This window comes from Pyrgilauda ruficollis, unplaced genomic scaffold, assembly GCF_017590135.1.
Source record: "Pyrgilauda ruficollis isolate IOZ18807 unplaced genomic scaffold, ASM1759013v1 scaffold208, whole genome shotgun sequence".
In the NCBI taxonomy this organism is placed as follows: Eukaryota; Metazoa; Chordata; class Aves; order Passeriformes; family Passeridae; genus Pyrgilauda; species Pyrgilauda ruficollis.
In genome coordinates, this window is record NW_024520096.1 from 358,908 (window position 1) to 377,055 (window position 18,148).

At 53.4% G+C, this 18,148-nt stretch overlaps 3 protein-coding genes across 3 annotated transcripts; all 3 read right to left on the reverse strand.

Moving 5' to 3' along the window:
* Positions 1-3,547: 3,547 nt before the first annotated feature.
* Positions 3,548-4,198, reverse strand: LOC121353530 (keratinocyte proline-rich protein-like). The gene has a single exon (XM_041467429.1). The coding sequence runs from the start codon at positions 4,196-4,198 to the stop codon at positions 3,548-3,550; it is 651 nt and encodes a 216-aa protein (XP_041323363.1).
* Positions 4,199-6,758: 2,560 nt separating this feature from the next.
* Positions 6,759-6,971, reverse strand: LOC121353585 (keratin-associated protein 4-3-like). The gene has a single exon (XM_041467507.1). It carries the CDS (start codon positions 6,969-6,971, stop codon positions 6,759-6,761), a length of 213 nt encoding a protein of 70 aa, XP_041323441.1.
* A 7,643-nt stretch (positions 6,972-14,614) lies between these two features.
* Positions 14,615-15,376, reverse strand: LOC121353531 (keratin-associated protein 5-4-like). The gene has a single exon (XM_041467431.1). The coding sequence runs from the start codon at positions 15,374-15,376 to the stop codon at positions 14,615-14,617; it is 762 nt and encodes a 253-aa protein (XP_041323365.1).
* Positions 15,377-18,148: the final 2,772 nt, after the last annotated feature.

Consider the following 18,148-nt stretch of genomic DNA (forward strand, 5'->3'; position numbering starts at 1 on the left):
AGCCCGCTGCAAACCCAGCTCTGGCCACCAGAAGGACCAGAAGCCACTCAGAGGGGGGGAGGAGATAAAAACACAGATGCCAGGAGAGTTTGATCCAGCATTTTTTATTGCCTCCACATCTGCTGTGAAATGAGGTGAAAAGCATTTTAAATTTCACAGCATCAGTGGGTCACAACTTCAGAGCGCGTTACAAGCAGAGGGACAGAGCAGAGATGGGTGACAATGCAGGACAGGGGGGGACAATTCCCTTTGTTTCCCCTAAAACCTCACATCCTTTATTTGATCTTCCGGGCTGGCACTTTGCAGACCTGCTTCTGCTGCTGGCGGGGGATGCCCTTGGCCACGGGCACACAGCCCTGCTGGACCGGAGGGGGACAAGGACAGGGACAGACCTGGACTGGAGGGGGACAGGTCTGGACTGGGGGGGGACAGGGACAGGGACAGGTCTGGACTGGAGGAGGACAGCTCTGCACTGGGATGCTCTGCACTTTGGGGGGACAGCTCTGCACTGGGATGCTCTGCACTGGTGGGGGACAGCTCTGCACTGGGATGCTCTGCACTGGTGGGGGACAGCTCTGCACTGGGACGCTCTGCACGGGCGTCCCACAGCACGGCTTCCCACCCTGGGCCACTGGCCCGTGGCACCTCTCGGAGCACACGGACCTCCCATAACCCTGACACCCCCCTGAACCCCCGTAGCTGTACGTGGGCCTCCTGACACAGCTGGCCCCCCCTCCGTGGCACGAGCCCGAGGAGCCCTGGCACCTCTCGGAGCACACGGACCTCCCATAGCCCTGACACCCCCCGGAGCCCCCGTAGCTGTACGTGGGTCTCCTGACGCAGCTGGCCCCCCCTCCGTGGCACGAGCCCGAGGAGCTGGAGTAGCCCTGGCAGCGCTCGGCGCAGCGGGGCTGCCGGTAGCCGTAGTGGCGGTAGTCGTGGCCCCTCATGCCCTCCACGCCCTCGCCGCGGCAGCCCGAGGAGCAGCAGGTGGCGTAGCCGTAGCGGAAGGGCGTGCGCCGCGTGTCCAGCCAGGAGCCCGACGGGTCGTACCAGGTGGAGTTCAGGTTGAAGAAGGATTCTCTTCCTGAGGAGTAAATCATGTCGGGGCTGTGGGGAAAAACCTGGAAGAGAGATGGGTTGGTGTCAGCGCCTCCTCTGGTTCCATTTAATTTGCCTTGGGGTTTATCCTGAGGGCCTGGATCCAGAGGAAATTCCTGCAGTTGCCCAGCGCTGGTCAGATTGCATCCAAATTGCATCCAAACCCCCTTTCTGACCTTCCCTTTCCAATTTTTCAACTCCAAGAACAAAACCAACCACTAGGCACCAACACCACATGGTGGCACCGCTGTAAGTCCCACCCCAGGTCCCTCAAGAGCTTGTCCCATGGCAGAGCGTGGTCTGAAGGTCCAGGTGTGACCTCCCAAATCCAGACCCCCATCCAAGAAGGGTTAAGCCTCACCAGGTCTCAAATGAAGACAGGCACTGCCCAGGGGAGCAGAATGTGAGAGGCCAAGGGGCCGAGGGCTTTTATAGAGCTCCGAGTGTTCCCCTGAACGTGAAACACGCAGCAGGAACGAGGATTAAATTATTTATTGGCAAAACATCTCCTCCATTTGGATGCTGTTCCCAGTGCCTGGCATGTTCTGCTTGACTCACCATTTCTGATAAGCATCTTTTAATTATAACATCAGTCCCCAGCGGGGCACATAAAAGACTGAGACGGCCTAAGCCCCACTTTGGCTGTGTGAGCCAGGTAATAAAGGACTTATTCACCCTCTGCAGGGTGACCTGTGAGTCAGGAGCGGTGATGGCACCGCTCTGACCCTCCCCTCCTGCTGCCCGTCAGGAGCATTTCCAGGTGAAGCATGAGCAGGTGATGGGAAGAGCCAGCTCAGAGTCACCAAAAGCAAATTGTGCCCGTCGGTTTCCGTCATGAAGGGGTTGGCTCTGGGCATGAGGGAGCGAGGGCGGGCAGGGCCTGACGCGGCTTTTCCAGGGAATTTCTGGCTGCCTCATTCCTGGAAGTGTCCAAGGACATCTTGGACAGGGCTGGGATGGTGGAAGGTGTGCTTGCCTGTGGGATTTGCAGTGAGATGATCCCTAAGGTCCCTTCCAACCCAAACCATTCCACGATTCTGTGGTTCTACCCCAACTTCTGCGAGGTTTTTGGCACAGTCTCCCACAGCAGCCTCGGGGTTAAACTGGTGGAGGCTTGGACCGGGTGGATGAAAAATGTGGGGGTGAAAAAGTGGCTGATTCTGGTGCTGCTGCTGCTTAACGCCTCCATTAAAACCCTGGGTAATGGAATGGACTTGGAAAATCCTCAAATTGGGTTGAGGAACTGGGATAGAGAACTGGGATGGGGAACAGGGATGGGGGAACTGGGATGGGAGGGCTGGTGAAAAGCAGCTTGGGAGATAAACTGGACCAAATCAGACCTGGAAGCGAGGGCTGAGCTGGCCCTTGGTCTGAGTCACCGTGCTGAGAACTGGGAAGAGGATGGGAAGAAAATCCCTAATAAAAAAAGGGCTCTCCCAAGGTAAATTTCACAGGGAAGTGGTTTTTTATTTGGCTAGAATTAGACATGAGAAAAATAAATTGTTGTGGTGAAGAAAACGAGGACGAATTTCCTTTTTTTCCTTCCCAGCTCCTCATGGTGGTTGTGCGAGGACATGCCCGGGCGATGCAAATAAATTAAATTATTTATTTTCATGCCCTTTGCGGGAGGCTTTTCTGGCAAAGTGAGGAGAAGGAGCAGGTTACCAGTGCGCCTGCACCTTCCTGCAGCAGCGAAAAGGCATCCCCGGCATGCACAGCCACCCCTCCCGTGCCGGGCCACGCGCTCATTATCATAATTAACGTGTAAATGAGGATGCCCTCCCCGTGCACTGCTCCCGTTCGGGGGATGAAGGCGCTGGCACGGCCGCAGAGCAGATGTTGGTGCCCGGATTTGCCCATCCCGAGCTCCTGGGGTGGGATTTTCCACCTTCCAGCCTGGAGAAACCCCTGCGGGCAGAGCTGAAACCCTCCCGTGCGTGCCCTGACTCCGATTTAAATGTACGAGTTTCCTCGGGAGAGTTTGAATGGCTTTCAACATCTTATTGTAACACCGGTGGGCAAAAAAGAGAGGAACCGAGGGTTTGCTAAATAATTTTCAACTTTATTCTTGAATACACGGTGGGGGAGATAAAGCTGCAGGAGTCTGTGGTGCTCCTGCCCTCACAGTGGTTCCTTTTTTTCCTCGTAAAGGAAAATCCTGGAGCTGCTTCCAAACAACCTTGAAGGTGCAGCCCGGGAGAGCAGATCCCCGGCGGTTCCTCCGTGTCCTCAGAAGGGGGAACCCCCTCTGCTGCTCCTCGGGGAGAACCAAAGCCCGGCAGGGGAGGACACCCCGAATTTAAAGTGTCGGTGCTGGGGCCAAGCAGGGGATCCCCAAATCTGATGTGCAAAGAGCAGCAGCGAGCGCAGAGCGGCGCTGGGAGCATCCCTTGGGCCGGGGGCGACTCCCCCCAGCCCAGCCAGGAGCGGGGAGGGGTCCCTGGGCTCAGTTCTTCACGCAGAGAGGCACCAGAGTGACCTGCTTCTGCTGCTGGTGGCCGGGGTGAGGTGGCAGGGGGACAACGGGTGGGCAGCAGCGCTGGGCGGGCCGGGGGCAGCAGGGCACGGGTCGGGGGCAGCAGGGCACGGGTCGGGGGCAGCAGGGCACGGGCCGGGGGCAGCGCTGGATGCAGGGGCAGCGATGCTGCAGCGGCAGGGGCTGCAGGACCACCGGGGGCTCCTCATCCTGCTCCGGACACTGCTCCACTCGCCTGCGGGGCTTCCCGCACGAGTCGGGCTCCGGGCACGGCGGGCACGGGCGGTGCTGCTCCAGCGGCCGGCGGTGGATCTTCACGGGCGGGGGGCACACGGGGGGCACCGGGCTCACCTCCACCCGCCGCCGGGGCTTACAGCTCTGCGGGGCTGGGCAGCAGGAGGGCCGGGGAGGGCACAGCTCGCTGGGGTGGCAGCTCTGGCTGGAGCCCTCCGTGTCGTGGCTGAGGCTGCCGGGGTTGGGGCAGATTTCGGGGGGGTTGGGGCAGATCTCGGGGGTGTCGTGGCAGTGCCCGGTGGAGCTGGGCCATGTCCGGCCCTTGTGGTCGCAGCCCGAGCGGTGCTGGCACAGGTCGTGGTCGGTGCCGCCTTTCTGCTGGAGCATCCTGGGGCAGAGATCACAGAATCGGGGAGTTACTGAGGGTGGGAAAGAATTCCAGGGTCATCCAGCCCAGCCTGTGATGGATCAACATCCCCCAGCTCAGAACACTGAGTGCCACGTCCAGGAATTTCTCGGGCACCTCCAGGGATGGAGATTCCAAACCTCCCTGGGCAGCCCCTGCCAAGTCCTGACGCCCTTTCCAGGAGGAAATTCCTCCCGAGTCCAACCCGATCCTGCCCTGGCACAGCTTCTCTCCTCCTGTCCCTGTTCCCTGGGAGCAGAGCCCGACCCCGCGGCTGTCAGGGACCTGTGCAGAGCCCGAAATTCCCCCTGAGCCTCCTTTTCTCCAAGCTGAGCCCCCCCAGTTCCCTCAGAGCTGCTTCTCCCATGACTCACAAATCCTTTGAGGGTGACCAAGCCCTTGGGCATAAACAGCCTGGGAAAAAGCAAACAAAACACCGACGCCTTTTTCTGGGGGGGAAACTGAGGAATCTGAGAGAATCCAACTCACCCTGCGAGCAGAAACGGACGGGCTGAACAGGGAGTCGGAGTCCTGAGGACAGAGCCGGGGCTGAAAGCTTTTATATGCGGCCGAGCTCTGCCGAAAATGAGGCACGTCCTGGGAATGAATAGCTGAGCTCTGAGGCCGCTGCCGTGTGTGTGTGTGTGTGTGTTTTGTTCCTGGAGCTCGCTGTCGGGTTAATCAGCCGCAATTAGCGCCTGCCCCGGTGTGGCCAGCGCTCTGCAGAGGCAGGGGACATTATGTCATTAGTCCTGGCCGTGCTCGGATGGGCTCCTGCCCCGCGTTAGTCAGACGGGATCCCGGGATGCGGATACCTGGCATGCCGGGATGCTGAGTGATGCGCCCAGAAGGGGACTCTGCTGGCGGTGGGAAAACCACAGAAAGGCCCAGGAGTCCTTCCAGAGGAAGGGGAGGGAATCCAGGCTGGCCCCAGGACCGCGAGGAGCAGCGGGTGATGCTCCTGTGGGTGGCTGGGAGATGGGAATCTGGGATTCCTGCGGGCACCGGGCACGGGGGGCGAGCGGTAGGCTGGGGATGGGATGTTTGGAGGTTTATTCCCTGATTTAAATGGATTAATTCGCTCCCAAGTGCGGAGCACCGTGGCTACGGCGAGGAAAAGCCTTTTATGTGTGGAAAGTCTGGAATGGGGACACCAGAGGAGCGATGACCTCACACAGAAACAATTCCAGGCTCTGCCAAGCACCGTGTCCACCTTTCTGGCATTTTTGCTTTGATTCACGCTCCGTGGAGCTGCTCCAGTTTGCAGTTTCTCTGTGGCCGAGACATTTTTTAAGTACCAGGAAAATTCCTCTCCCAGGAGCCCCCCGGGGCTCCAAAGACATTTCCATGTGGAGTAAGGGATGCTCGGAGCTCTGTCCGGTGGAATTTGGGTTTGAATCACTGGGAAAAGCATCTGCAGAATTCGGGGGTGTGGCTCCAAGGCTGTGCTGGCACCTGACAGGGCTCTGCTGTAATTTATTCCGTAGCTACTGGAGAAGTGGAATTGCCTGGCAGGAAGCCACGGGATTTGTGTGGAAAGATGAAAAGACCTCGGGATCTGTTAGGACCGAGCAGGATTTTCAGTTTAGAGCTCATTGCCAGAGCCCCAAGTTTATGCTGGGTTTGGATTCTTTTTTTACATTAGAGGAGTTTTGGAGCCACTTCCGGAGGATTTCACAAATCCCCAAGTGTGAATATTGAATTTCTGATCTGGTCTCTTAAATCTCCCCACTTTTTAATAGAACCCAGAGAAAATGACTCAGCATTTGTGGATCCTTCAGGCTGGACATAAATCTGATCAACCTGGGCTAGTGGGAGGTGTCCCTGTCCATGGCAGAGGTGGGACTGGATGAGCTTTAAAGTCCCTTCCAACCTGAACGACCCTGGTCTATTTAATAATTTAAAACCCCTCCTTTAAAGCTCAGCAAATTCTCTGGGAAGATTCCTGTTAGGAAAAAAAGACCTCCAGCTCTGGCTTTAGGACCACAGAGATGCTTTAGTTGCAAACAGGATCTCAAATCAGCAGGAGAAAGATGGATTTCAACTAATGCGCCTCTTGCTGAGGTGACATTTTTCACTTGCAAGTCCCATTTTCCCCCAGGTGAGCCCAAGGAGTTCACCAGGTACACCGGGGCGTTGTCATCACAGAATGTCAAACATGCAAAATTAATTACATTAATCAATTAGGCAAATGCTAAACACATCCCACGCTACTGTTTAAAGGATAAAGAGAAATGAATAAGCATAACCCAGGAATCTGCAGGGTCAGAAGTCACAAATTTTATTGTCTTTCATGGCTAATTGGGGATTAAAGAAAGAGAAGGGAGAAGGAGACAACATCGAACACCCCATCACCAAGAGGGGAAGGAAGAGCAGCGCCAGAAACTCGCTGGGCAGCGGCTTCAGGGCACAGCCAAGGGACTAAAGGCAGCGAAAAGAAGTTCTACGTGTCCAAGCACAGCAGGAGGAGCGTTTGGGTTGGGATCCGTGTCCACATCCATGTCCACATCCGTGTCCGAGCCGGGGACCCGCCGGGCGGGCTCAGTTGCCGCAGCAGCTGCTGCCACAGCAGCCGCTGTTGTTGTTGCTGATGGTGTAGCAGCAGGACATGGGCATGCAGCAGGACTGCATGGGCATGCAGCAGGGGCTGCAGCACTGCATGGGGCTGCAGCACATCGGGGTCTTGCAGCAGCGGGGGCTGCTGTAGCAGCACACGGAGTAGTTATTTCCGCCACCGCAGCATCCGTTGGGCATCTTGGGGGTGGTGGGAGCGGAGGCGGAGCTGGAAGGAGCAGAGAGAGGCTGTGAGCGGGAGCAGCAGGTTTGGGATTTGGGGCGAATTCAAGGCTCTGGTCATTCATTCACCTTTGGGGGTTCTAGGAGGGCAAACCCAGGCGTGTCTTGTTCGTAAATTGTGGCCGCAGTTCTGGGTTTTTCCCGTGGTGCAGGGGCCCAACGACTCATTCCGGGGCACCCCTGGTGTCTTAGGAACCCAGCACTGAGCCCTCACTCTGGGCCCTTCTGGAATATTCTCCGTGCCCCACCCCTGCATGGCCCTGCTGATACCCCCAGAGCCTCCCCGAACATTCCCAGCTCATCCCCGTAACTCCTCGTGCAAAGTCCGTAAAACTGTGACATCCAAGCCCCATCCCAGACCCCCAGCAATGCTTGGATCTGCTCTAAACAGCAGATATCCAAATTTTGGATAGCCAAAATTCCCTTTTGGGAGGTGAAGGAAGGGTTAGAAGTTCTCACTTACCCTGCTGAAGAGTGAGGAGAGGTGAAGGGAGGAGAAGACGAGCGAATGAAGCGAGCTGGGCCCGGAGCCCTTTTATACTCCCGGCCATCCTTCCTCCTGGAAGTGAGACAGCCATTGACCATTCCAGCTTCCCTGTTTATCCATCCAAACCCATATTTTTTAGCCATAGGTGTCGCCTGGAATTTGCATTTCGCCTCATTACTGCTGATCACCACGCTTGTTCTGCCTCGTCATGGTTTAGCCTGGAGATAATCAAAGGGCTCCCGTGAATTTGGATGAATTTGTCCTCCCCACAACCTTGTGAGGGAGCCAAAAAATGCGGCCTCGTATCTGCTGGATGGAGATGTTCCGGGTCTGACTCAGCAGCAGCTGGTGCTGAATCAGTGCGGGAGCCCAAACCCAGCCCCGGCGTCGTGCCGGTCGTTCCGTCGGAACGGCGTTTGGAGCAAATTGGGAAAATGTCGGGAAAATGGGTTTGTTTGTTCCTGGTCACTGGACGTGCACATGAGGAGGGAGCCAGGAGTGTTTGGGATGTCTGGGGCTCAGTCACCTGCACGTGACTCCATGCAAATCCGTTGTGGGATGGTTTGGGTTGGAAAGGACCTTAAAGATCATCCAATTCCGCCCTGCTGCTGTGGGCAGGGACATGTCCAGGCTGCTCAGAGCTCCATCCAGCCTGTCCTTGGACACTTGCAGATTTGGGAAGTTCTCGCTTTATTTATTAATTTTTATTAGTAGTAGTATTTTTATGAATATTTCAGTTAAAAGGTTAAGGGGCAGCTCTGCCTGTGCAAGAGGCAACACAAGGGATGGTGGCCCTGGAACTGGGTGTGGAGCATCCCAAATCAACATTTCCCTCCTGCAGCCTCCCCTGGCATCCATCTAAAGTCCAGGAATCCTGGAATTCTGGCCCTGAGCAGGGATGGAGGGGTTTGGAGACGGTGCAGGACCCTCTGAGGGTGTTGGAAGGGGAGGGAGCCAGAATGAACCAAAAATGAGGAGACTGAAGTGGAAGAGATGGGCCCAGCACAGAAACTGCTCCTCACTGGGCTGGTGGAGCTGAGTGGGAGGCAGGGACTCAGGAAGAGACTTTGTTGAGGTGAAACCATTTTCTGTGAGGGACAGAGGAAGGGAGGGACGTCAAGGCAGGGCAGAGCCTTGGGCAGCTGAACCCTGGCAGGAGCACCGGGCAGGAATTTTGGGAGGAATTTTTTCAGGGTCTGAAATTGCAGCTCTCAGTCGAGGACCTCGCCACATTATCCTGAGAGCTGCCTAATGAGAGGATGGTGGATCCTGCCTGGCCAGTTCCGTGCTGCTGCCTGACATCCTCAGGGATCCCGGGGCTGCTCAGGAGAGGGGTCAGCCCAGGTGAGCTGGGACCAGCCCCAAGGACGGTGGCAAGGACCTTGCTTTGCTCTCTGTGCAGTGCAAATGGAGAAGATTGAGATTTTAGAGCTGTTTCATCCCTGCAGGAAATGCCAGCAGCTCCTTTCCAGGCTTCCCTGGCATGAAAACAATTCCTGGAGTGAAACAGAGGAGAAGCAAGGTGGTAATTGTGACTTCTGCGTGAAGGCCAGGAGAACGCACGCGGCATTTCCTTCCTGGTGGGAGAGACAAATGCACCTGGACTGATCAATTTATTAATTAACAAGGAATTAATGGGGCAGAAGCAAAGGGATGCACCCCACTTGTGCCTCCTGAGGGAGATTTTCCATTGTCAGCTGTGAGAAGGGAGATGGAGGTGGGCATTTCCCTCCCTGGGTGGTCGTGTCCAGCTCCTAGTGGAACCAAATTACCCAAATAATTTTTGGGGAGTGGGGTGTGGATCACAATGCAAACAAGGGACTGAAACAAGGGGTGGAAACAAGTCAGAAAAAGGCATTAAATGCATCAAAAGGACGCCAGTGCAGAACTTTCATGTTTTGGTAGAACCCCTACCGACCCTTGAAGGCAGCAGAGGTTCCTCAGCATTTGTTTTACAACTTCAGCTCCCTGTCTGGTAACTCGGTGTGTCAGACTCTCTGCAGGGACTGGCTGTGGGTCCTGAGGCAGATTTTGGCTGTCTGGGACGTGTCTGTGTCAGACTCTTCCTGAAAACATTCCTGTGTTTTGTGAGTTGTTTTCATAGAACCAGAGACTGGTTTGGGTTGGAAGGGATCTTAAAAATCCATTTATTCCACCCCTTGCCATGGGCAGGAACACCTTCTACTATCCCAAGTGGCTCCAAGTCCTGTCCAACCTGGTCTTGGGCACTTCCTGGGATGGCACAACCAGAAATTCCCTGGAAAACCTGTGCCCGCTCCTCACCACCCTCACAGGGAATGAATTCTTCCCAATATCTGACCTCAATTTCCCCTCTGTCAGTCTGACCCCACTCCCCCTTGTCCTGTCATTGCAGTTCCTGATGAAAAGTCCCCCTCCAGCTTCCCTGGAGCCACTCCATATCCTGGAAGGTGCTGTGAGATCTCCACACAACCATTTTTTCTCCTATTCTCTTCCGATTTCTCTGCTATTTTATACAGAGAGGGCAAATATCGCTCCCAGAGGTGCCAGAAACTCCAGTTTGAATTAATTTACCATCAGAGATGCCCTGATTTTATTTGAGTGATCACCTTGGAGACAGGAGAATCCCAACACTGGGGAAAAAACACCAGGAAAAGGCGCGGCAAAACCCTCTGGATCCACCAGCAAACAAACAGCTCAACACCAGGAGGTTGCAGGGTCACAAACTACAGATTTTATTGGTTTTTTCCAGAAAGACTGAAGCAAAACATGATGAAAAGAGTGAAATATCCCACACACCAAGAGGAGAACGAAGAGCAGCACCAGCGCTCACAGGAGGAACTCGCTGGGTGGCAGCTTCAGGGCACATCACAATCACGAGACGAGGGAAGGCAGGAGAAGAAGAGGAGTTCTACAGCTTCTAAGCACAGGAGGAGGAGCGTTTGGGGTGTTATCCATATCCAAATCCGTATCCAAGAGGGAACGAGCCAGGTGGGTTTAGCTGCTGCCGCAGCAGCCACTGCTGCTGCTGCCGCCACAGCAGCCGCTGTTGTTGCTGCTGATGGTGTAGCAGCAGGGCATGCAGCAGGACTGCATGGGCATGCAGCAGGGGGTGCAGCAGCAGGGGCTGCAGCACTGCATGGGGCTGCAGCACATCGGCTTCTTGCAGCACTTGGGGCTGCTGTAGCAGCACATGGTGTAGCTACTTCCGCCACCGCAGCATCCGTTGGGCATCTTGGTGATGGGAGTGGAGGCGAAGCTGGAAGGGAAAGAGAGAGTTTGTCTTTTTCTCTGCTTGAATCTCCCAGAGGCCGAGGCAGCTTAAAGCATTCTTATCCCCAAATCCATCCCAAACCGGCCGGGGATGTGCCTGGTGTCCTGAATCCCAGGACAGACTCCTGTACTTCTGGCATTTTGTCCAGCACTGGTTCTGCCAGAGAGAATCCACCTGGGTGCAGCCCAAAACCAATCTCTGGTCCCCAAAACCAATCTGTGAACCCAAATATTCTGCAGCTTCCAGTCCCAAACCAGACAGCCCAGAAAATCCTGGAGAAGCCTATGGAAAGAGAGTCCCAAAGTAAAGACAAGTAGCAAAGTCCAACTTACCCTGCTGAGCAGTGGAGGGAGGAGAGGAGAAGTCGAGATGAGCGAATGAAGACCCCTGGGCTGGGGAGGCTTTTTATACGCTCCAAAGCCTCCTCCCCTGGAAATGAGGCATCCCTTGGCAATTCCGACCCGGTGGATCACCCGGTGTATCCCCTCACGTGTCTTCCTCCTCCGGTGTTTAATCTCTACCTCTTTCTGTTTGCTCACCACCTCAATTGTGTCCCATAATTACTCCTCCAGAGGAACAACAGATGCAAATTTTCTAATGGATTTGCGTTAATGGCACCGGAGGGAGGGAGCTCTGAGGTATTCCCATCCCTTCCCAAAGAATGACCTTGGGACACAGGGGCGCTTAGCAATGTGCCTGGGGGGAGCCAGGTGCTGAAGCAGTGGGACAACCATGCCTGGAACTTGGAGTTGTCATAGCTCATGTGTCCCCTCTGCCCTTGGCCGGGATTTCTGGGGGCCGGTGGAAATTTTTTGGTCAATGGGAATCCTTTTTTTCCTGCCTCTGTGGTCAAAGTTTAGGCTGAAATTTCCCCTTTCTCAGTCTTGCTCTTGGGCCTCCTTTCAGGGTGCTGGATCCTCACACTCCCTGTTTTGTAATTTTTGTTCTATTATTAAGATTTTTTACATTTTCCTTCATGGAATGGATGGGTTCAGTCTAAAGGAAGCAGCTTTCAAAGCAGCAGTGCACACGGGAGGGGTTTTCCCCGTGTTCGTTCCACACATCCCATTTTCTGACATTATCCCAAAGGTTTCTGGGACTGAGGAGACTTGTGGTGATCACATTTGAGTGAGGAACTGTGGTCACATGCAGAGCAGGGACAGCTCCACGTTAGAAGATGTTGATGGTGTTTCCATGTGATGAGAGGGGCCTCCGGTAAAAGATGGGAATTCCAGGATGCTGAGGCAGCACCAATTCATGGCAAAAAGAAGTTGCCATCACATCCAGAAGACTCTGACTGTGAGGCTGACGTGGTGGCAGGTGATCCCTGGTGACTGGGACAGGATCTGCCTTTCCAGGATGTGACCATGACCTCTTGTGACGTCGGGTGGCCCCTCAGGAATTGTCCCCAGGGGAGCATTGTTTTGGTCACTCAATAATAACCAAGAGTTGCCTGCAGGAAGCAACGTCCTCCTTGTGTAAACCCTCAAACATATACTTTGAATCAATCATTCATCGCATTTTTATCAGGTTTTATTGCTGTCCTGTTGGCCAAGATGATCTTGGTATTGTAGTCATGGAAATACGGAACGATTTGGGTCGGAAGAAACCCCAAAATCATCCAGTCCAACCCTCCTGGATGGGCAGGGATACCTTCCACTATCCCAGGTTGCTTCAAGCCCCATCCAGCCTGGCCTTGGACACATCCAGGGATGGGACACTCATGGAATACCCTGTGCCAGGGCATTGCCACCCTCACAGGATTGGATATTCTTCCAAGGATTTCTTCCCAATATCCCATCTAAACCTGTCTAAACCAATATCCCACCCCACCACTGTCAGTATTTAGAGCATTTTCACTGCTGTTTAATGCCATTTAACCTGTGCTTGGGTCAGAAATAAGATCCCCACAAAGTTCGTTTTATAGGCCACGCCCCATCTTGTGATATTTTTGGAAACTTCCATGGTGGTTCTGTGAGTTTGAGACCTTTGTGAATCTGTTCCTGCGGCTTTTCCAGTGTAGGGTAAAGCCACATTGGATGGAGCTCTGGTCTAGCTGCAGGTGTCCCTGTCCATGGCAAGGGTGTTGGAACAAGGTAGTTTTTGACATCCCTTCCAACCCAAACCCATCCCATGATTCCGTGATTCGAAGATGGAATGAATATTCACAAGATTCCCTAAAGAGAAAGCACTTTATTGAATATTCTGATCTGGGATATCCTTCTGCCCACACATTGTGCCTGATTTACAATAAATAAAAACCCTCCTGAAGACCCAAGCAATGTTTTCAGAGAGTCAAACACGTAGAGAAGATGATTTTAATGCAGGTGTCGCGTGTGAAGGTTGGAGGAAGCAAATCAAGCCAGAGCTCCGGGCATTTTCTCCAGACCTGCAATTCCGAGCTGAGTCCTGCATTTTAATAGCAAAGAAAGTCCCAGCCAGGGAGGGAAGGTATCATTGACTCATGGGTTTGCTATTTTAGGAATGAAGCTTTTAGGTTGGATGCCAACCCCGGGTTTCATTCTTGGCTTGGAATGCGTGGGGGAAACGCTCTGCTCCCATAAAAATTCAACGATTTCGGGGGGTTTCTAAGCTTTTCTTTTTGGAAGATGGTGGTGGGAAGAAGATGCTGCCTGCTGTCCAGTGAGTAGTGAATTCCTCCTGGTACCTATTGGAACACCCCTTCGGAGGTCAGGGGTGAGCTCCTGTGCACCTCACAGCTCTCCACAACTTCCTCCCGAGGGGCAACTCCCATCTCTGTGGTGGGACCAGGGGCAGGATCTGAGGGAATGGCTGGAGCTGTGCCAGGGAAGGTCTAGGTTGGTTATTTCTGGAAAGTTCTTCTCCCAGAGGGTGGTGGGACACTGCCCAGGCTCCCCAGAGAATGGGCACAGCCCCAAGACTGCCAGAGCTCCAGGAGCATTTGGGTAACGCTCTCAGGGGCAGGGTGGGATTTTGGGGTGTCTGTGGAGGGGCAGGAGTTGGGCTCCATGATCCTGGTGGATCCTTTCCAAGTCAGGATATTCAGGGGGTCTCTGATTTATGGAGTGCTGTGTTTTCAGATGATGCTGTTATGCCTTGCCCTTTGAGTTTTAATTACTTCAGCTCTCTGTTCCGTAGTAAATTCTGAGCTGAGGTGAATGCTCAGGAAGGGCAAGGAGGAATCAAGGAATGGTTTGGGCTGGAAAGGATTTAAAGCTCATCCCATTCCTCCCCTTGCCATGAGACACCTCCCACTGTCCCAGGCTGCTCCAAACCCTCCAACCTGGCCTTGGACACTTCCAGGGATCCAGGGGCACCCACAGCTCCTCTGGAAACCCATTCCAGAAGATCAGGAATGCTCCACTTGCTTCAGACATGACCTAATTTGTGCCAAGAGCCCGGACAATTGTTTGTGTCCCCACTGGGGCACACCCAGGACGTTGGCCAAAGATGGTGCCAGAATGAGGACAAACTCTGGGCAAAGTGACAAATCCTGGGCAAGCTGACAAGAACTGGGCAAGGTGACAAATTAAGGGCAAAGCCATGTAAGAACAACCAAAAGACCAAATGTTGTGTTTTGCTTAATGCCAAGTTTTATTGTCTACAAGTCAAGAGAGGAAATGAAGAGTGGTCACAGTGACACCAAAGGTTTCCCAAACACCAAGAGGAGAATTAACACCCCACTAATATCTAATGCCTTATACAATGAGCAGTAAACTCAGGCAGTCAATAATTAAAGACAATCGATAACTAGAGGACAGAAAGAAACATCAGCTTAAGCTTGGAAAGAAGAAGAAAATCGCTATGAATCGGCTCCATCACCATGAGAACCAGAGGCAAACGATCAGCTTTTCACCTCCTTGTGCCCATTCTTGGAGCTCAGCAGGACTTCTTGAGGCTGGCGCAGCACTGCTGGATGGGGATGCAGGGGGTGCAGTACTTCCTCACGGGGGTGCAGCAAACCATCACGGGCTTCTTCACCACGCAGGAGCAGCAGGACAGGGACCCGCAGGGGCTGCAGCAGGGCCGTGGGACACAGCACACGGACTTCTGGCACACCTTGGTGCAGCACACAGACTGGCACGGGTCACAGCAGGACTGGCACGGGTCACAGCACGGCTTCTGGCACGGGTCACAGCAGGACTGGCACGGGTCACAGCAAGGCTTCTGGCACGGGTCACAGCAAGTCTGGCACGGGTCACAGCAAGGCTTCTGGCACGGGTCACAGCAGGACTGGCACGGGTCACAGCAAGGCTTCTGGCACGGGTCACAGCAGCACTGGCACGGGTCACAGCAGGGCTTCTGGCACGGGTCACAGCAGGACTGGCACGGGTCACAGCAAGGCTTCTGGCACGGGTCACAGCAGCACTGGCACGGGTCACAGCAGGGCTTCTGGCATGGATCACAGCAGCAGGACTGCTGGCACGGGGAGCAGCACACGGTCTTGCACGGGCTGCAGCACACAGTCTTACATGGGCTGCAGCACACAGTCTTGCAGGGGCTGCAGCACACAGTCTTACATGGGCTGCAGCACACAGTCTTGCAGGGGCTGCAGCACACGGTCTTGCAGGGGGTGCAGCACACGGTCTTGCTCTTCACGACAGAGCAGCATCCGGTGGAACAGCATCCAGTGGAGCACATGGTGTTGGGAGAGGAGCGAAGGGTGGTCGGAGTGAGGACCTGGAACACAAAGGACTTTGAGATTCAACCCATCTTTCCACACTGCCCAGGCCCTTATCCCACCCTGCTTCCTATTTCTTGTCTTGAGTTGGAAACCCAAGATCCTCACAGGAATCGAACCAACTGTCGCTCTGTCCCAGAGATATTTGTACTCTCCTGGGAGCTGCCTATACTGTGCTCATCCAGGTTGTTCCCTCCCTGAATTTCCACCCTGAGCAGCTCATTTTCCACTGTGCTTTCTCCATCTTTTCCAAGAGTCAACAGATCAACAGCCTCAGAAAAATCTGGATTTCAGGGAGAGCTGTAGCTCATGGAACTCCGTAACACTAAAACCATGGAATTGCAAAACCTTGGAACCGTAAACCCATGGAACCACAAACCCATCCACAAAACCTTGGAACCGTAAATCCATGGCATCACAAAGAAATAGAACCAAAGAACATTTTGGGTCGGAAGGCACCTTTGAAGGTCCATCCAGCCCAACGCCCTGCAGAGATCAGACACAACAACTCAGCCTCAATTCATCGCTTTCCCAAAGCCAAATGAGAACCAAGGATCCCTGGTAGGGAGCACTCACCGTTCTTGTTTTTGCTGAGAGCTGAAGCTGTGTGAGGAGCAGAGGCACCTGGAGACCTTTTATTCAGGTCGGAGTTGTCCTGCCGGACATGAGGTACCCCCCAGCAATCCGTGATTTACGCACTAAGCCTGTACTCATTCACCCCATGGGCCTTCATGTGTTTAGTCTTTGCCTCGTGGCTTTTGACCAACCCTTCAATTTTGGGTTATTATCAATTTGTTGTGTGAATTTTTTACAATTTTTTAATGTCGAGTTAATTCTTGTGGGACGCTCGAAGGCGTTGTTTCTGTTTGCTTTGCATATGGTAAGGCTGCTGCATGGAGATGATTAATTGACATAAAAATCCTAATTAATATTGAGATGCAGTGGATTCCAGAGGCGTGCAGAAGCTTCTGGACGTCAGTTGCTCCTTGATATGATTTTTAAAATAGAATTCCAGGAAGTGCAATTCCATGGTCCCGTGCTTTGCGTCTGAATGCAGAAATGGTGGAGCCCAAAGTCCTTCTCTGGGGCCACCAGAAGGGCAAGCCCAGAAAGTTCTTGAAGTCCCATCCCTCATTGCACCTGTGCATGGGAAAACACCTGGGAATAGAATCATGGAATATCCCAGGCTGGAAGGGACCCACAGGGGCCATCCAGACCAACCCCTGGCCCTGCACCCAAAAATCCAGCCCATGCCCAAGGTCATTGTCCAAACTCTCCTTGAGCTCTCTCAGGCTCAAGGCCTTGCCAATATCAAACATTTTCACTGCAAATACATTGTGGAAATTTGAAACGGGTTTCTGGTCAAATCGGAGCCCGCGTTTTTCCAATTCCTCTTTGGCGCATTTAGATAAAAACAAAATAAAAACCACTCTGGAAGTTTTGCATCCTGTTTATGCTGGGCATAACTTGATCTGCAAAATTCCTATTCAATTCTTTTCAGATTCCAAGATGCCCTGGAGTAATGGAAGAGCCACCCACGGATGTTAATTCTGGAAAAACTCCGTGCTCAGCTCGCAGTCACCCGCTGGCAGCGATTAGTGCTGATGTTAATGATCACGTTGTGATCAGCCATTAATGATGGATGTTAATATCTACTTTGCATAAAAGCTCCGTGTGATGTCCTGAGCATTTCGAGGATCTCAAATTAAACCACGACTTTATTAAAAAATGATCTCTCTCCGTCAGGGGAAATGTTTGGTGTCTGAGGTCACCCACAGGGGTGGAAACGGGGGCTGAGCACTGAAGGACCCCGTGCATTCCTGGAGACCCCTCACTTCTGCTGGGGTGAGGGAGGGGAGATTTAGGCTGTGTTTGCTCATCGAATTCTGGATGATGAGGACACTTTGTGCCACCAGAACCTTCTGTTTGGCTCCTGGTGACACAAATCCTCCGTTTCCCCTCAGTTCGGCTCGTGATGTTTGGCCACGTCACAATTTGAGGAGCTGGTCCTGCTTCCAGGAATTCACAGGACCGTGAAGTCACCACTTCTCCAGGCAAGGCCATCCCAAGGTCAACGTTCCTGTTCCCTTGGAGCTTAATTTCCTATTGGCTTCAGCTCTGTTAATGACCTTGAGCCGGGTGCCACCCATTATCTCCTAATTAGTGATTGACATTTGCACCCGGCTGAGCCCCCACGGCTCTGGGAGATCTGCAGGGGATTCCAGAGCCTCCAGAGAAACTCCAGCATTAGAAATGTGGGACTTCCTGAGCAGGCAGGTGGCGGAAGAGAGTTTGGCCAAAACAAGGCCATTTTATGTTGACTTTGTACGGATTTGGCGCATGGGTTCATCCACTGAGCCAAAAAAACCCCATTGTTGTAGTTGGATGTGAACACCTGAGGAGTTTAAAGATCTGCGAGGTGGATTCATAGATCCAACAGCGATTTCACAGAGGAAAATATTCAAATTAGGACCATAAAAATGTCTCAGTTATATTTTGCTTTGAGTAAAAGGACTGTGCAGGCTCTGAAAGATGCCCAGAGAAGTAGAGCTCTGTTTGTTTGGATTGGAGATCCAGGAAAACATTCCTGAGGCAAATTCCTCACTGTTAATCCCTGGGGGTTTCCTCACAGTTTGTCCAGGTTGTAGAATCCACCGTGTCCTTAGCAGAGCAGAAATGTCCCTTCAGGCCACCTGGAGAAGAGGATTTCTCTTGCCAAATGTTTGTGGTTC

Excerpts from the sequence above, each read along its gene's own strand:
- LOC121353530 (XM_041467429.1), bottom strand. The coding sequence starts at position 4,198 with ATGCTCCAGCAGAAAGGCGGCACCGACCACGACCTGTGCCAGCACCGC.
- LOC121353585 (XM_041467507.1), bottom strand. The coding sequence starts at position 6,971 with ATGCCCAACGGATGCTGCGGTGGCGGAAATAACTACTCCGTGTGCTGC.
- LOC121353531 (XM_041467431.1), bottom strand. The coding sequence starts at position 15,376 with ATGTGCTCCACTGGATGCTGTTCCACCGGATGCTGCTCTGTCGTGAAG.